This window comes from Malaya genurostris, chromosome 2 (assembly GCF_030247185.1).
Source record: "Malaya genurostris strain Urasoe2022 chromosome 2, Malgen_1.1, whole genome shotgun sequence".
NCBI classification, from domain to species: domain Eukaryota; kingdom Metazoa; phylum Arthropoda; class Insecta; order Diptera; family Culicidae; genus Malaya; species Malaya genurostris.
Window position 1 is genome coordinate 225,363,612 of NC_080571.1, and position 18,981 is coordinate 225,382,592.

General features: G+C 37.3%; 1 protein-coding gene across 2 annotated transcripts; it reads right to left on the bottom strand.

The window, feature by feature from the left end:
* Positions 1-1,477: 1,477 nt before the first annotated feature.
* On the bottom strand, positions 1,478-17,396 carry LOC131427807 (RNA-binding protein 5-A-like). Of its 2 annotated transcripts, none has more exons than XM_058591332.1 (12): positions 17,154-17,396; positions 16,841-16,931; positions 16,525-16,680; positions 16,407-16,466; positions 16,179-16,344; positions 15,827-15,896; positions 15,391-15,464; positions 3,866-3,973; positions 3,175-3,798; positions 2,884-3,094; positions 1,799-2,814; positions 1,478-1,730 (listed from the first exon to the last, which is right to left on the bottom strand). In XM_058591332.1, the coding sequence occupies exons 1-12, from the start codon at positions 17,158-17,160 to the stop codon at positions 1,599-1,601; spliced, it is 2,715 nt and encodes a 904-aa protein (XP_058447315.1). In that variant the 5' UTR covers positions 17,161-17,396; the 3' UTR covers positions 1,478-1,598. The 2 variants fall into 2 exon arrangements, with proteins under 2 accessions (XP_058447315.1, XP_058447314.1); XM_058591331.1 differs by having other exon boundaries at positions 16,407-16,475.
* Positions 17,397-18,981: the final 1,585 nt, after the last annotated feature.

The following is an 18,981-nucleotide window of genomic DNA, read 5'->3' on the forward strand; positions in this document are numbered from 1 at the left end:
AAAACCGTCGTCTATGACAGGGAAATCCGGTATACCGGAGATTTTTAGCAGACAAAATAGGACACTGCTTGCTACTAATCAAAATTTCAATTATATATAATTGAAAATACGTGGCTTTATACATTCAAATCAAAACTTAGAAATATTCCCAATCAATTGATAAAATAATATTAATAATTGATACAAAATAGACTGAGCTGTAAGTGTTTAAAACCTGACCACATTTCTACGTGTAGTTTTCCTTGAGCTTCTGATTTGCACCCCTATATAGAAAATAAAGATGTGTTCCACATCAAAACTGTACCGAACCGTAATGATAAACAAAGTGACGACTGAAACCCGGGCTCGCAAGTAGTATCGCGAATATTTGACGATGTTTTCCTTAGTAATAATGAACGATGAAACTTATGTGCTGGAAGATTTCAAGCAGCTTCCCGGGAAGTCTTTTAGCGGAATGGTAAACAAGGAAACATAATGTGAAGAATGTTTAGAGAAGCGATTGTTATCCTTATCACGCAGCCATGACGATGCCTCGCTATTCTAGCCTTATTGACATCTTGTCACTACGCCAAAGTTGCCTTGGAATGGTGTAAAACGAATGGACTCCATGTTGTACCGAAAGATACGAACCCACCTATCTGCCCGGTGTTGCGACCTATCGAGCTGTATTGGGTCATAGCTTCTTCATACAACTTAATTAACTAACTGTAAGTTTTAAGATGACTAATAATACACAATTAGATGAATAAAAAATACATCTTGGATTGAACTAACAGCAAATTTGTTCTATTTCAAATTTAATCTGTCCAGATTTTGTCGCGAACAAACCACTTCACAGCATAATGAAGCTTCCCCATATCCTTTTGATGCGCGTGTTGCCCATATTTCACTACTGCTTATTCCTAAGGTGAATGTACCTAACCGAAAAAATGCATTTATTTATCGATAGACCGGATCAAAGAGACGGCTACAGGTTTGTATGCAAGAGGCTATCGTTTCCGACAGGTCGTTGGACGACTCGGATTGCGTCACGAGGTTGTCTTGACCTCGCAATGAAATCAGATTTTGGATTAAAAAAAATGTGACTTCGCTACGGGGAGTCCAATTTAACTATGGCATAGCCACAAACTTTGAGTAGACAAGACAAACGGGAGGATTATAGATTTGCTTGTATCTTGTTCAATATTGTCTTAGAAGGTGTGATTCGAAGAGCGAGGATCGACATGAGTGGCGATATTGATATTGTGACACGTAACCTTGAGAAGATGACGGAAACATACATCGGACTAAAAACTGAAGCTGGCCAAAATGCGTCAAAAACAAAATACATGAGAGGAAGAGGCTCTAGAGAAGAAACACTACGCCTCCCACGTGACGAATACGAGGTGGTTGACGAGTGTCTGGAAACTTGTGTATATTTGTAAACTCTATCGGCGATGACTATCGTGATATCGGATTGTTTGAAAGAAAATAAATATTTTACTATCAAATAGTTAAATTGCAACCTATAAATTATAACTTCATATTGTACAACATAATAACTATATTTAAAAAAAGCCACGACCATTGCTCAGATTGGCGGAAGCTATACCATGCTTTTAGTCTTTCACATCGACCTGTTCGTATCGAGATTTCATCATCTTCTTGATGTACGTTTTGTAATCATCTCCGGTATTTCCATACTGTGAAGCTTTGATACCCAAACCAGCGTTTGCAACCCGCGTTTCAGTCTGCAACATTAAAACAAAGCATTTTTTTTTCATTCATACATGAGGAATCGGAATTACACGAATCTTACCTCAATAATGTTGGTACGACCTTGATTACTTCTACCAAGTCCTTGTCCTTCAGACCATCCCATCTTTTGCAGGAGTTTGTTCCCTACATTACTTTGACTTATCGGAACTGATGCTATATTTGGGGTAAAAGCTGCTTGTGTTTGCTTTTCTAGCTCTCGTTGGAAGCGTTCCTTGCTCTTATTAACTGGTGGTGGATCTGCTTCTCCATACTTTAACCGCCGTTCCTTTGCACGATCTCTATAAGATCCCCCCTTGTTCGTCATGCCGCTGGATGCACCTGTTCCCCTTTGTAAATTGAATTTTTGTAAATTTTCCTTGTGCAATGAAGACATTTTCAAATGCTTGTTCAGTATTTCCTGTGATTGGAATGCACGTTTACAGAGAAGACAGGTGAGCTTTTCGAAATCTACATAATCCCGATCACTTAGAGCTTCTTCGCCATCATTGTCAGAATCGGAACCATATTGAGATACCAGATTACTGTTTGCTTTACTCGTTGCTGCTTTAGCTTGTCCCATGAGAAAGTTGGACACTGCTTGTGTGGTTTGTTTCTTCTCCAGTAAAGAGAACCCTACGTCCGCGTAGCCTCCACTGGACTCAACAGGCTTACCAGAAATTTGACCTTGTGATGAGTACAGGGTAGCCTCTTCGACTTTAGCAGGTGGCTGCAGTACGCTATAATCTTTCTTCTGGTTGAGTTGTTTCGCCCACTTCTCCATGTCTTTAACGATCTTTTTCGCCACCTTCACCTTGTCGTGAGGCTGATCTTTCGATTTGGTTTTCTCAGTCTTATCTCCATTAGCAGCTGCCGCCGTAGAATCCGTTGCTGTACTCGCGGCGGTCGATGTGGATGGGGCTGCCACGTATGTGCTGTTTTCGGTGTCCCAGTAAAGATAGGAACAGGTTTCATTGTTGTAGTAGTACTGTGAGTTGGAATCGTAATACAGTCCCGTCGATGGGTCATAGTAGAAACCGGAAGTTTCATCGTACTGATATTGGGAGACATCTGGGGCAGCTGAATACAAAAAAAAAACAAATCAATTACCTTACTGCTGTATACAGCAATATCTGTGTCATCACTTACGATATTTTTTACCATCGGTGCCGTTAGGTATTTGCAACGGCTGAGGTGCGATGATTGCGGCTGGGTTAGACGATGTGCTGGTTGAAGCTGTTGACGAAGCTTCAGATTTGTTTTTGCTTTGTTTGCGAGCTAAGGCAGATTGTGCGACAGCTGCACCAGAATTTGCAGTCTCGCCAAGTTGAGCTTCGCTTGGTAAGCTGGTCATTTGGCCCTGAAAAAAAAACAACAGAAAAACACACGATAAACTTTTGTTTAGCAACATTTCGAGGTTACCGCTAGATTGGTCCATACCTGAGAAATTTGCGTAACATAGTAGTTAGTATAGAATTGCAGATAATGTTCGTGTTCTGTCGGGTTAGAAGCATATACCGATGCACTATACTCTGCTAGACGTGGAACATCCGCTAGCGTGTACTCATAATTACTCGGATAAGGCCCAGCGGCAGCGGCTGCAGCTATGGCAGTTGCCGGATCCTGATAGTAGTCGCATTTATTTGCGGTCTTGCTATTAGCGCCCTTGATGAGGTTCCGATTTTCGGCATCAACGCAATATGTAATTAAAACCTCTCGGCTGTCGATTTTCAGAATCGGAGTGATTGCTTTTAAAGCGTTGTACGTGTTCATTGAATCGAGCAGGTTGTCGAAATGCAAATAGCAAATGCCCCGCGAAGTCTGGGTCAACGGATCTCTACAGATCATAATTTTGGAAATTTTCGACACTAGTTCTGGAACCTTCTCTTGCATAGTACAGAGTACACTTTCTTCATTCGTCAGTACGTCCAAGTTTCTCAGCATGATCTTCTTAGTTAAAATACTACTAATTTCATCACTACCTTCGCCACCTTTTTCGCTCTCCTCGCGTGAGGCAAAACATTTGAAGCAATTTTCACGACGTTTGAAGTTGAAAACACCACACTGTTGATTTAAGGAAAACAAAAAATCCCAATCGATTCGGATATAAACATTAATGCTTTCGAAATACCTTTGCGCAGTACCAGTCAGTTGGTGGTTTATCCTTCGCACGCATTTCGGCTGGTAGCGAGTAGGTGTACTGCATGACAGCACGATGATCGTTGAAAATGAGCATACCCTGTAAAGGCACACAAAAAAGAACAAAAAATCCCGGATTAGTATTGACTGAGCTGATGTGAATGAGCTAACTCTAAACGCATGCTTCTCGCTGATCTGCCAGCTTGCGCTTGTCATTGTACGGATTGCTTGAAGATTTGCTACTTCCTTAAATCGGATTCGGATGCTCGTGTTGAAACGGGCAGAGCGAATAAACAACAGTTGACGGTGTCATCGAATACATGTCAGTTTACTGCGGATACGTTGGCTTTGGGCGAAGATTTTTTTATACGTCTAATGAGTGATGTCGAAGAGGAACATTATTCGTTGATTGTTTCGGTTGCATAAAGTATAACTAATCCGATAAAATTTCATTATCATTTTTTGTTCAATATAACAATTTTGTATCAGGCCGTCAAAAGGTGAGATAACAAACTGTTCACAATTGCTTACCTCATGCCTCATCGTGTGGCTATGATGACATTTGGCCAATAGAATGGCGTCGGCTGAGTGCTATCGTCTTCTGCGTTATTAGTAAAATGAGAGGGTGCGAAGTTGATTCTGAATGTGTGATTGAAATTTTTTCACACAGGTCATGTAGTTCGGCTTGCCGACGAATTGCTGAAGTATATTTATTACCATCTAAATGTTGGTAAATTTGTACAGGCAAACATTCGAGTTTATTTTTTTGTTCAAATAAAATGTCTAAATCATTATTTGTATTCACAAAAAGAACAAGTGAGATCCTGGTCTTACGAGCCAATTGTAGTATGTTTGAACCCCGACCTGGAAGGATTGTTAGTATCAATAGGATCGTAGCACCAATCAGGCAATGGTTCTGTACGGTATGAATCGACTACGAAGTCTGTTAAAACAGGTTAAATTTTACGAAAGGAATCTATTACCAAGGCTTTGGTTTACGAGTGAGCTCCAACAAGTATTATTTTTATCCCATCCATAAAGAATTTAATATTAAGGAGAAAACACTTCGCAAACATATTCAGTAATGTAAACTTTGTGTCGCAAACCCCTCGTTGCGACGCCCTTACATCCAACACCGTGATATTGTCAACCGGATTCCCCTCTTATGGTGAGCCGCTGGGCGTTAAAACGTCATTTGATATCGGGTAAGACATTTTGTAAAAATTTGCTGGTCATTGCTAAAAGAGGTGTCGAAAATTCTGTATGAATATATTGAACTTATATTGCGATAGTATTAAGCTGTTAATCAGTAATTTGTATTCTACGTGAGCTCCGTTACATGAAATAGTTATTTTGGATCATTATATCTAGTTATATTTGATGTTGCTGAAAGGTAAAATAATAAGTGAATTCATTAACTTAACCTAACCTTAAACTAATTTACTTATAGCGTGGCTGATAGCATTAATATTAAATAGGAATAGGGACACTAAAACGTAAGTTCTTTTACTTTAATTAATTATATCTGATAAACTATATGCAATATTACTGAAGGAACTATATACTATGTACAGTGATTATGTTTGATTAATGCTTAAATATGTATACAAAGATTTGCTATAGAAATTCGTGTTGTATTGGCAGGAATTTTTTAACGTTCCTTAACGTTTGCTCAACACAATGACGTAAAATGGAATACACGTTCAAAAAACCGGAAAACTGTCTTTTTTTCTAGTTGCATTCGCAACACTTTGTGTGCATAAAACTAATTTCAGCGCATTGTTTTCTTTTGATTTTATTAAATAAAAATATCATATAGTTGAATACTATACAAATCAGATGATTATGTTTAGAATTACAGTCGAAGAAAAGCAAAAATTTTAGTCTAAAACTTTTCCATTTTCTTTAAACTACTTGTGAAAAATATTTCAAATTTAGCTTCTTTGCACTTACACACCCGATCAGCAACAAACAAACATTTCTACATAGACTTCTTTTCGTGGAATTTACTGCAAAATGAGTTTGACGTACCTTCTATTAGTATTCCAACGAGAAAGAAACCTTTGTTTCAATAAGCGCAAGGCAATGGATACGGAAGGTTGTCGTAAAACTCTTTATTTTTTCGGAAAATTCCGTTTTAATTATCAACAAACTGTATGCAAAAAATTGCCATTTTAACCAAAAAGTAAGACTTCACATTTGTTTGAGAATGAATTATTCATGAAATAGAAAGTTTTAAGTTCAATTGTGCAAGCCACTTTGATGAACTGGTTGCACTGAACATATAAATTCGGTAGAATCAGCAGTTGCATAATCGACTGTATCACATGAGTGTTAGTGTTCCATGTTGTAATGGTAAATAAAGTAACACACCACCAAAGTTATCAGCAGGTAACTGCACCTGCACCTGTATTATAAAATTATTGTGAAATCATTTTCATCTGTATAATCTACGTTCCACCTGATCGTACAAGTGATCTAACTCTAATCAACGCACGTTCCGAGTCCTTGGAAGAGATATCGTCTTCCTACGCTCTACAGTTTCCTGTTTATAGATCCAGTTCTGTCATCTTTCCATATCGGCATCGAGAGCCTAAACCTGTTGCAATAAATTAACGGCGTCACGAATGAGAACAACCGAGAACAAGTTCCGATCGTGCTCCACGTATCACTGCTGTGCCGTTTCCATTAGTCAAATCTGTGCGTCATCATACTCCATTGCTTATTGTGCTGAACACGAAAGGCTTGAAATGCGAATGAAACGTATCCGACATTTGTAGTACTTTGGAAGTCCTTTTTCATGCACACTGTTTACAAGAAGGATCACATCTCAAAGCGCTGGTTTAACATTGTTGGAGTTAGTTATTTTGGATCAACCACTGTAAGCGATACACCGTCGAGATTCAACATGGTTTTATACCGAAATGTCACGACATTGCAATAGCTAAATTGGACCGAATAGGCTTCGGTTCACCCTATCAATTCGATCGTCGCTCTGTCGTTATGTTAGATGTTAAGCATTCCACGAGGAAGGCACTTGGGTCTTTTGTTTTCCCTACTTAACTTCAATGACATCAATTTTTGTCTGAAAGGTCTACGTGTATCGTTTGCCGATTATCTTCAAATGAATCTTGACAACGACAACTAGAGAATGGTATGGAATCGATCAAATGACACTGAACCCGGATAAGTGTTCCATCATTACGTTTTCGTGGAAGACAGTGCCTCTCAAATTCAATCATGATATCGAAGGTTCGGAAATATGTTGAACGACATGTGTGAAACATCTAGGAGCCTTCCTCGATGAACTATTGCCGTTTAAACAGTATTTAATCTACATTTTTGCGAAGGCATCAGCCTGTTTGAGATTTTTAACGAGAATAGCCAAGCACTTCGCAGACATCCACTGTTTGAAATCTTTATACTGCTCACTACTTCACTCTAGCCTTAAGTATTTCTCTGTTGTATGTAATCATTGCCATCTCAATGGAGCTCACCCTAATGGATCGGTGTAACGGAGATTTATTCATGTTGCTGTTCGCCGGCTACCCTGGGTTGATTTGAATACATTGACTGTCCGGCGTACATAATTCCGTTTATTGTTAATATCCGATAGTTCGAGTGGTAAAGTCGACTGCCCATCGCTGCTTGGAGAAATCAACATAAAAGTTCGGTCAAGAACTCTTCGCAACAGCGCTTTTTCTGTTTACCTATTTGCAAATAGCATTAACTTTAAATCTGCTTAGCGGTTCAAGTTGAACTGTTTAAGTTTGCATTAAGCAGTTCAATTTGAACTGCTCTGCACTGACGAGTCTAATGTCGTTTTCGCTTGTAAAAACTGAAACTGACCCAGGGTAGTTTCATCAAACAAACATTTTTCACGAAACTGTGTTGTTTTCGCACTTAGCAACGGGGGTTTGAACAAACCTGATATAAAATCCAGGTTCGAAACTGACTCGATTTCCAGTTCAACAACGTTAAAACTAGGTTCGAAACTGGCTTCAAACAAATGGTTTGACAGCAGTTAGAGTGGAAACTGGGTTAGGTTTGGCATCAAGCGAAAACGACATAAGACGAAACGTAAAGAAAAGTATTTACATTAGTTTGTGAGGGTCGAATGGTGTTATCCTCGGCTTTCAACAATCATTCGACGTAACTTCGTCCGGATTTGATTTTCATTCTCCACGGAACTGTATTAAGTCTATTTTTTTAAACATCATTAGAAACTAAAGGGTGATTTTTTAAGAGCTTGATAACTTTTTTAAACAATAAAACGCATAAAATTTGCAAAATCTCATCGGTTCTTTATTTTAAACGTTAGATTGGTACATGACATTTACTTTTTGAAGATAATTTCATTTAAATGTTGACCGCGGCTGCGTCTTAGGTGGTCCATTCGGAAAGTCCAATTTTGGGCAACTTTTTCGAGCATTTCGGCCGGAATAGCCCGAATTTCTTCGGAAATGTTGTCTTCCAAAGCTGGAATAGTTACTGGCTTATTTCTGTAGACTTTAGACTTGACGTAGCCCCACAAAAAATAGTCTAAAGGCGTCAAATCGCATGATCTTGGTGGCCAACTTACCGGTCCATTTCTTGAGATGAATTGTTCTCCGAAGTTTTCCCTCAAAATGGCCATAGAATCGCGAGCTGTGTGGCATGTAGCGCCATCTTGTTGAAACCACATGTCAACCAAGTTCAGTTCTTCCATTTTTGGCAACAAAAAGTTTGTTAGCATCGAACGATAGCGATCGCCATTCACTGTAACGTTGCGTCCAACAGCATCTTTGAAAAAATACGGTCCAATGATTCCACCAGCGTACAAACCACACCAAACAGTGCATTTTTCGGGATGCATGGGCAGTTCTTGAACGGCTTCTGGTTGCTCTTCACTCCAAATGCGGCAATTTTGCTTATTTACGTAGCCATTCAACCAGAAATGAGCCTCATCGCTGAACAAAATTTGTCGATAAAAAAGCGGATTTTCCGAATGGACCACCTAAGACGCAGCCGCGGTCAACATTTAAATGAAATTATCTTCAAAAAGTAAATGTCATGTACCAATCTAACGTTTAAAATAAAGAACCGATGAGATTTTGCAAATTTTATGCGTTTTATTGTTTAAAAAAGTTCTCAAGCTCTTAAAAAATCACCCTTTATCATTAGAACCATACACCCTCATTCAACATAACTCAAAATAGAGTGATACATCACTCAAATTCATAAAAACCTGTTTTAATCCACCTAGTGGTGTAATGATGCCTTTCTCATATCAATCACACTATCATAAAAAAAACTGTGGTATTCTTCAAAATTTTCTTCGATTCTTAAAAGAAAAACCAAAATCGGTTTGTTTGACCGTCTACTGATAAAAACTATCAATTGGAAAAGATTTGAGGTCGATTTTTTTAAGTTTTTTCCCCATTTTCAGTGATCGCATACCATTTTTAACCCACTTTACCCTATATTTCCGGATCCGGAAGTCGGATCCGCATGAAATTTAGGAATTACGTATAAGACTACAGAACCTTTCATTTGAACCTAAGTTTGTGAAAATCGGTCGCGCCATCTATGAGAAAAGTTAGAACACATATTTTTATTTTTTTGATCATTTTACCCCATAACTCCCAAACCGGAAGTCGGATCCAAATAATATTCAGGAATTTTGTATGGGACCTCAAGACCTTTCATTTGAATCTAAGTTTGTTAAATTCGGTTCAGCCATCTCTGAGAAAAGTTAGTGCACTTATTTTCACAATTTTTTGCACATTTTACCCCATAATTCCGGAACCGTCTTTATGCAAAGTCATTCTTCTTTCTTTCAAATGGAAAGCCCAGAAAAGTAATTCAAAACCGTTTCCTTTTGACCGGTTTGGAGTCAAAATCGAACGATGTTGATATCCTTATGTTGTACTTCTCACTTAGCGTAATTGAAACCATAAAATTTCCATTGAAAACATCTATGATTGATGATTTGAGGTTTCAAAAACCAAATCTAGAAACGACAATGAAAAACGACGTGTTCTTGCATCCTTAAATTCGACAAGAATATTCCGATAAAGAAAGCGCACTGAACTGCTTGAAGTATTTTTTTTCACTCAAATGTTTGAAAACAGTGTATGAATAAATGCTAGAGAACTCATGGCCTGAGCAAATTTTACTCAAATCCATACTGAATTTTTGACATATTGTTCAAGTTTATGCATTTTAGTGATCGCAACTCAAACCATGAGTTATGTTCAAAGAGCGTGTACATTGATTGATTTTTAAGTATCAAATAAATAAAATCAAATAAACCACTAATGATAGAGTAGAATGGATGTAGCGTAAAATTTATGTAGTTTAAGTAGAGGCTCCATAATATCATGCTAAAAACCGTAATTTAATATTAATACGGTGATCATTATAAGTTTATAAATTTTCTCCAAAGAAATAATTTACAATATATATTTTTGTTAGAACAAGATCTATGACTATTGCTATCTATAACCATTACCTATATCACGTCAAAACAACCTAAACTTGCAGTCTATGACCTACGTATCAAATAAAAATAAGTATATCTTTTGTCGTGAATACGACTTACTTTACTATGGGGCGCCTTTTCAAAATATGCCCCATATAAGAATGGGCACAACTTTATCGCGAATATCTCTTGATGTACTTAACCCAGCCACATAACTTTCTCTACCAATTATCAGAAATATAATCAGGAATTTATGATTAAATTTTCAAAAGCGTGAGATAACCAAAAATAACTGAAAAACAGTTTTCTGATATTTTTGAAAATATTGAGAAAAATTCATCACGCTTGCTTGCTTTTTTCGCACCCGGACGACGGTTTTGAAGTAGTCAGGCACATATCAGTTCTGATTATCTACTGGACGAGTATGAATTTGATTGAACATCGTTTATTTCTTCTAGTGCTTCAGACGGAACTGGATGTCGAGGTGAGGTTTTACCACCGACATCAGTAAGAACAAACCAAGTTCAAAGCACGAAATGCTGTGGTCGTGCTCTCATTTGGACTTCGGTTGACAGGTGTCAGGTCAGGAACTTACTTTCAAAATTATGTTTCAGGAACCTAGTTCCAGAATACAGGTTTAGAATTCAAGGCCTGCACGGCCAACTCACTCAAAAACTAAATTGCAACTTAATTCTGTTCTAAGCTCTTGAACTCTGGTTCAGTCCCTAATTCCTAAATCCTCTTCGATTCGGTTTTTTTAGAACCATTAACATATTCCCAAAAAACTATGCGAAATTTTACTTTACTTTATACGGTCCTTTTTTCAACCAGTTGTAGTTTAAAGTTGTAGGAACTTTCTGCTGATTTTCTATATAACATGCATAGCACCGACTCAGTTTAGGTGCATCTTTCAAATTAAAGTAGTGAAGAAGGGGAAAACTGGCATAATTCACATAATCGATCAACTAATTGATATTCGAAAGTAAAAAGAAAGCATTTCAGTTTTTTCGTATTCACGAATCCAGTTATGTCTCTGACATTACACACCCGTATTTTTTCTGTAGTTTTTGTTTGACTCAAATATTGCATAAGCATTATTCATAACCAAAAAAAAAACATTTCATTTGTTCGCAATTTTGACTCTAGCCGAACTTTTGCGAAGAGACTATGCAAAAACGCTGCTTGCCAGTCCGTTACTGATTGGAATCAGCTGAAATTGTATGGAGAATTTTCAGGTAATCAATCCTGGAATCGGCAAAACACAGTTCAATGTACATCTTCTGGTGACCTCAGAATAGAATGATCAGTACCGGCGCTGGTCAGGTCCGAATGTAGGTCGGAAAGGAAACAGGAAGGGTTGTTGGTCCAACACTTGTTGTTATTAGTCTAGCCGATATGTACCAAAATTAGACGTGGCACATGGGCCATTTAAAGCGGAGCCGCGACCAACATTTGCATGAAATCATATTCAAACATTGAATTATATCGATTCCAATAAAGATTTGATCAATTTTCTCAATGTTTTGGTTTTTTTTTTAACTCAAATCCTATACCTCTTAAAATATCACTCTTTAGCAAGATTCAGTGATGATAGTGTTTGCACGCGGCTTAGAATGTTCCGCGCTGAAGATGCTTATTAAAACTTTTTTACACAAATACTAATCGTAGGCTAAAAGGTAATTGTTAAATGCTATCGCAGAATGAGCAAGGACTACCAAAAACTTTGCTTACTGAAAATAGCTTGTACAGAAGAAACGAGTGAATATGATTTACATAAATTAATGTGTTGGAAGACGAGAAAAAAACTTTTGCAAGATAAAAAAGTCACCTTTAGAATTGAAAAGAAAGTAGTTGGGAACGGATTAAAAAGTTTTCAATGTATTCGAACGGTTGATTCGCAATATTAAACTGATGAATCCAAACCACGGCATTTCGTCTATTCGTCTGAAAACGAGAATGGGAATTTTCATTCGTACGAATGATGTTTGAATACACGTATAGTTCGTAACTCAACTGTCATACATTCTAGCGCTTCGCATATGGTTAATCACAATAATTGGAGTGATTTCATCATGGCTTAGCATTTATCTGAAGAAGCTTACTTTTGTGGCTAACGAGTCGCGTTTGAATTCATTCGAGTGTAAACAAGAATGGTTTATTCGTATTCGTTCGAAAGTATCCATTTGTTCGTATGGTCGACACGACCGTAAACAATAATGAGGGCGATTATTTGATCCGTATGAAAATTGGGATATTCTTATGGCATCTCAAGACATTTAATTTTAGATCAAAGTTTGTGGAAATCTGTTCAACCATCTGCGAGAAAAGTAAGTGACATTATTTTCGCATTTTTTGTGCATCTTACCTTGTAATTCCGGAACCGGAAGTCGGATCCAAAAGAAATTCAGGAACTTTTTAAGGGACCAAAAGACCTTTCATTTGAATGAAAATCGGTTCAGCCATTTCCGAGAAAAATGAGTGAACAAATGCAATTCAGGAACTTTGTTCAAATTTCGGTTTCCACAGTGCACAGTGGTCCGGAACCACAATTTAGGGGGACAAAAACATTTCTGGCTTGGACGTATACTTTAGAGCTATGAAGTCTTCAGATCAAATGATATTTTGATGCATATGGTGTTACGGTGGCTCTTATTATTAGGGTGATCCAAGCATTATTTTCCGCCTGTGTTGAGATAGAAGACTGCATCCTTCGGTAAAATTGTTGAAAAATTTATATCGAGCAGTTTTGCTGAAGACACCATTGTGGTATTTCTAACGGTTTTAGTGTTACAGCTATTTTAAGAGAGCAACTTAGGGTGTTCCTAAAAAATCAGATGTTTTGCTCTGGCTCTTTTATTTTTCACATCTCGTATTTAGTATCTTTGAACATCTTTTATAGTTTGATTTTTTGATGACTCGCGCATATCGGTAGCATTTTCTGAACCGATGTTATGAGCAAAACTAGTTCAGAAACAGGTTATTTTTAAACTGCTATATCCAAGATTGAGATAAACGAAAAAAATATTGTTTCTTGCATTTGATAGAAAATACTTCCGAGCATGTTTATAAAAAAAATGGCGGAGGAGATATTTCTTTTAAATTGCGTTCAAACATTGTTTTTTTTTCACTGAAAAATGCTATATCACGTAGGGCATTTATTAGCCATATATGAAAATAAAGTATTTCTGTCTTCTAGTGTCTAAGCTAATTCAACTGCATAATCGGGAGGATGGAGCTCACTCGCGTTGGTTGTTACTCTATTTGATAATGCCATCACAGGATCTGACGTTAAAAGCAATACATCCTCCAAATTCACTAAACGATTAAAGCCACTGGTTCTATTGAAATTCCTTACGAAGTCGTCGTTCAGTTTTACGTACAATTGCAGATTAATTATAAAGTTGAAAACAGATATAAATCTGTTTTCACATCCCTTTTTGCTGGATGACTGACCGAAAGTTTAAATATTACGTTCTAGAAAACTTGAACTGAAGAATACTCCTCTACTTTACTGGCACTTGTTTCATTTTGATTGGTTGCTCTGAACTTGTTATCACAGTTTCCACGATCTCCACATTTTGTTTTCCGACAGGAATTGACAAACTGCTTGATCGAACGCCCTTGTCTGGTTCTCCCATCTGAAACACAGCTACCATACTGTACTGTCTTTGTTTCTGTCGTCTCGACCATAAGCAATTTTAAACTGTGCCGGATAAGATGCGAGCACGAGCTGAAGATATTATTATTAGCACTTATTAAATATAATGCGTTGTTTCCTTAGAGCTTGCAGTTGCTTATTTGGAGTTAGTACAGCTTTTTGTTGCAAAACATAAGCAGGAAGATTTGATGATAGAGCATTTTTCAATCAAAACAACCCAATGTTTGAACACAATTTAAAAAAAATCTCCGCCATTTTTTTATAAACATGCTCGAAAGTATTTTCTATCAAATGTAACAAACGGAATTTTTTTTTTTCGTTTGCCTTTGTATAACAAATTTTGTTTGTTTTCGTATAACATACAGATTGTATAAAGTAAATTTTTTTTAGAAAGTGTACTCATTCGTTATGACATAAAGTTGCAAAGAATTTCAATAAGTACTAGAGATGGTCGGGTACGGATACGGGTTCAACCATTTGGTCGGGTTTCGGGTAGATTTGAAATTTTTATCGGGTACGAGTCGGGTTCAGGTTTAAGAGCAAAATTATTCTCGGTTACTGTTTTTTCAATTTTTGATCGGGTACGGGCTGGGTCCGGGTTGAAGAAATCGCATACCCGACCATCTTTAATAAGTACCCAACGAAAGACAGATTACAGATAATTGATGAAGAGAATTGCGAAAAAATTAAGTAATCAGCACCAAGACACAACTTGCAATTCTTCTTCAATCATTGGAAACATTCTGTACATTGAACTCTGGATGTGATGAAGCACATATCTAAAGATGATCCGATTGAACATAGCTCCCGGCACAAACGGTACGGTTCAACACTGTAGCCTAATCATATATAATCATCAACAAGTAAATGATCACATCCAGTGTTGTCCGATTGTTAAAACGTTTCTATGGATAAGAGAAGTTTTACAGATGCGCGACCTGCGTTTGGAGTATATTTTTTCACTCATTTACCAACTTGCATCTTTTGGATGCTGACTCTTCGTAAGTGTACTATAAAAAGAGTGAATAACACAACTTGATCGTGCCACGACAAAATGACCTAACGGCAAATAGCAGTTCCTCTTTCGCCTAACTTTTGCGTCATTACTAGTTTCGATTAATATTGGAAAACTTGGAAGAAATATCCAGTGGCTCCGTAATAATCGAAAGAGAAACTCTTATTTGCAATTAGGCCCTTAGGTCATTATGTACGCTTGAACTGACAATAGTAAAAGCAAATGAACAATAAATCAAGCTCAAATTGTAAAACAACTTCGTCTTTGCCACCGATTCCATGTGCACCTGCAAGTAAACTGACACTGTCTCACCGTAACGGTCATTTTCCGGTGCCCGATGCATTATACACTCAATTTTGACTCTGTTGGGCGTGGCGATACCTGTTTGTAGCAAATCCAGCGAGTTGCTTCCTCTTCTGTGCGGAACTCGACAAATGCGAAACCTCTCGATGCACCTAAATCACGATCGGGACGGGTGGAGAGAAGAAAGAGCAAAACACAAACGATATCAATTTTACGACTGTCAGTGAATTTTGGGCACTGAAATCTGGATTTTTTTTGCAATCTGTAAGAATTCGCTGTAGGAATTCAACGATGCGTTAAACTTTGTCGTTTTTGCACGCAACGTATCAAAAGGAACGCAACAGTATTCTCATTTTGTATCTTTTTTTGTATTTCTGCAGGCTGCTAGTATCTCCTTGGTCTACCATTTTCTAGCCAATTCTAGAAAATGCTAAACCACAATTCGTTGCAAACATATCCTCTACTTACCAAAATTAATACACAACCTAAACTAATAATAACATTCAATTCTTACCTGTTCTTTTTCTCCGGATCAGTCGTACATGCAAAGCTTGTAGACCACATTGGATAAGGTCACTGTTGATCTGATGAGAAGATATACAATGAACATGTAATTAGGAAACAGTAATGGACAAGGTAATGGTTTTACAAATTTCATGGGTTTTAGGAAATATGTTTAGCAATTGTTTCTATAACATTTAATGATTAAATCAATGATCTACGAACTGATTATAGAAAATTACAAAACAATAGGAAATGTAAACATATTTAGCAGATATTTCGTGAATCAGAGCAACTTAGTTCGAAAACAACATAATTAATATTTCCTAGTGTACAAACCGAATCAGTTACCAAGAATGACTTACATCGGCTTCAGTTATATGAGCAGCCAATCCACGAATGATAATTTTGTTGTTTGGCTTTTGCTGATAGAAAAACTCTTGATTATCGCCACTGTCGTAGTTATCATCGAAGTCATTCGCATTGTGAACAGGTGAATAGTTGTTTCTCTTGTTCTGTTTATCACGATCCCTATTAAGTTTTATATCCAGTTTTATTCACACAATTATTATCAGTCCTTAACTTCAACTTACTTGCGATCTCTTTCACGCGAACGACGGTCTCGATCACGACTCCTGTGCCGATAGCGATCTCTGCAAAAACTGCACAGTAGAATGTCGAAATTAACTGGCATGCATTCAAAATACTCACCTGTTATCATATGAGTTATCACCATAATCCTGATCGATCAAGTCCCTGTAAAGATCTCTTTCCGGGCTTCTACGGTTACTGTTGCTAATATAACGCTCGCGACTGTAGGATCTAGACCGACTGCGACTGTACCGGCTGCTTCGATAGTGACGTTCCCTAAAAAGCAAAATAGGTTCAATCAGTATTCTCTAGTTAAAATCTCCAGCTATCGAGATTTTCTAGTTGGAGCCTTCCGGTGGTAGCTAAGCCTCTTCAACGATTCATGATCATGTAGTGCACGGAACTTTAAATTACGCTTATGCAGCTGAATAATTACTTTGAGCGTCCACGGTTGCCTCGGTCCCGATCGTCCCGGTGGTTGCGATTCCTATAGTAGCCAGAAGTGTCACTCTCTGGACTCGGTGAGACTATAAACAATCACATTGCAAATCAGCATTAAGTAAATTTCTAACAATGATTCATCATAGCTCTTGAAATGCAATACAGAATATTGATGATCATTCCTATTTACATTTGGAATTGATCCCGATAGAAATAAAACAATATTTCATCTTTTTTTCATCCCAACGAAAATGTGTAACATTGATTTTCATATTTTTTAGCATACTTAACAAAGATGGCAGACTTACAATCCATGGCGTCAAATGTTGCGGCTTAAAACGGAGGATGATTGCACTATTCCAACGTTTTATTACAGCTCCCTTGCTCACAATATATAGATTATACCGTACTTTAAAATAAGACAATATTCCAAATCTACTACTATCAAATACTATTGAAAACTTTGCAAGAAAATGGTACTCCACATGATGACTTTTTTCCAGAATGAAGTTGAAAAAATATGGCGTTCAATGATTATACACTTTCCGATTACATTCCAACAGTGCACGCTTTCTTGTGGCTACCTAAAATTGGGTTAAATATCACCCAACTTGACAACAACCATGTTCACAAAAAATTGAGTTAAAAGGACATTACTCAGTTTTGGGTAAATATGCTTTCTGAAAATTTGAGTTTCAAACTTGGTTACAAACCAATTACATATTACTGACTCAATGTTAGGCTTGCTAATGTAACATTCATCGATACGAACGGAGGTAATTCAATTTTCTTCGGTTTGACTTTTGGAACTAGTCTCAGAGAAGGTTCTTGTTGTACATCTAATGTTGTTTTCGCTTGATGCCAAACCTAACCCAGTCTCCACTCTAACTGCTGTCAAACCGTTTGTTTGAAGCCAGTTTCGAAACTAGTTTCAACGTTGTTGAACTGAAAACCGAGTCAGTTTCGAACCTGGTTTTTAAATCAGGTTTGCTCAAACCCTCGTTGTTAAGTGCGAAATCAAAACAGTTTCGTGGAAAGTGTTTGTTTGATGGAACTATCCTGGGTCAGTTTCAGTTTTCTCAAGCGAAAACGACATAAGTTGAATAACTGTTTTATATATTTCTTGGCAGCAATTTTCTTGACGTAAACAGTGTTGTATATAAAGATAGCATTTAGAGCGGGTGGGGTGTGTCATCCGTCACGGCAACTTTCTTATGATCTATTTCCATAAACGGACTTGTAATCGTAGCATCGGCTTAGCGAGCCATTCTTGTATTTTTACTACACTGGTCTAGTGTTATGACAAGCGGAACCAATCCACAATTACGTGCAGCACGGACACTCCACATAACTAGATAAACTTGTTTCTCGCTTCCTAGACTATTATGAGCAAGATTTAAAAAAAATATGAGTTTTCAAATTTTACAAATTTAAAAAAATATGAGTTTTCTCATACTTTAGTTTCATCGTGTGCATATGGTGTCACTGTACATAAACAAATATACCGTAACTGCACAGACAGGACACCCAAATTAGATTCTTCAATCATTTTAACGGTCATTTCGAATATTCCTTTAGTTGGGACAGTACACGCATATGTCATGATGTCGCCACGTTACCCTATAAAAAACATCCTGTCTGTCATCTAGACTGTGTTTATTTTTTTCATTTACCAACAGAGTTGCCATTTATACAGAATTACCTGTATTGATTCGTATACGTCCATGCGAATTTCATGCAGGATACAGATTTAATACATATTGCCAAAACTATATACATAATTGTGCTACTTCTCATCCTCCAACGCAATACAAAATCGAACCCGTTTTGCTACAATATTTACTTGCTTCTGGTCTACCGCCACTAAATTTCGGATGAAAATTACCAACACAATAAAAAATAATCTAGACGAGCAACGTTGTGAAAAATAAATGCTTACCTTCCAACATCGCTAAAAAAGTTAAATATATTATCAACGTAATCCAATAATTTATTGTGATGATTCATTTTCAAATATTATGATGAAATCAGACATCCCTACAAGCAGCTGATCGGTGTTGACAAACGAGGGGAAACCAACTAGTAAAAAAACTTCCACATAACACAAGGGGTGTACCGATAGTAAATAGTTCGCGC

Excerpts from the sequence above, each read along its gene's own strand:
- LOC131427807 (XM_058591331.1), bottom strand. Across the intron at positions 16,345-16,406 it reads TCGCGTGAAAGAGATCGCAA|GGATCGTGATAAACAGAACA; the intron begins GTAAGTTGAAGT and ends AAAACTTAATAG. Across the intron at positions 3,095-3,174 it reads ATGTTACGCAAATTTCTCAG|GGCCAAATGACCAGCTTACC; the intron begins GTATGGACCAAT and ends TTTTTTTTTCAG.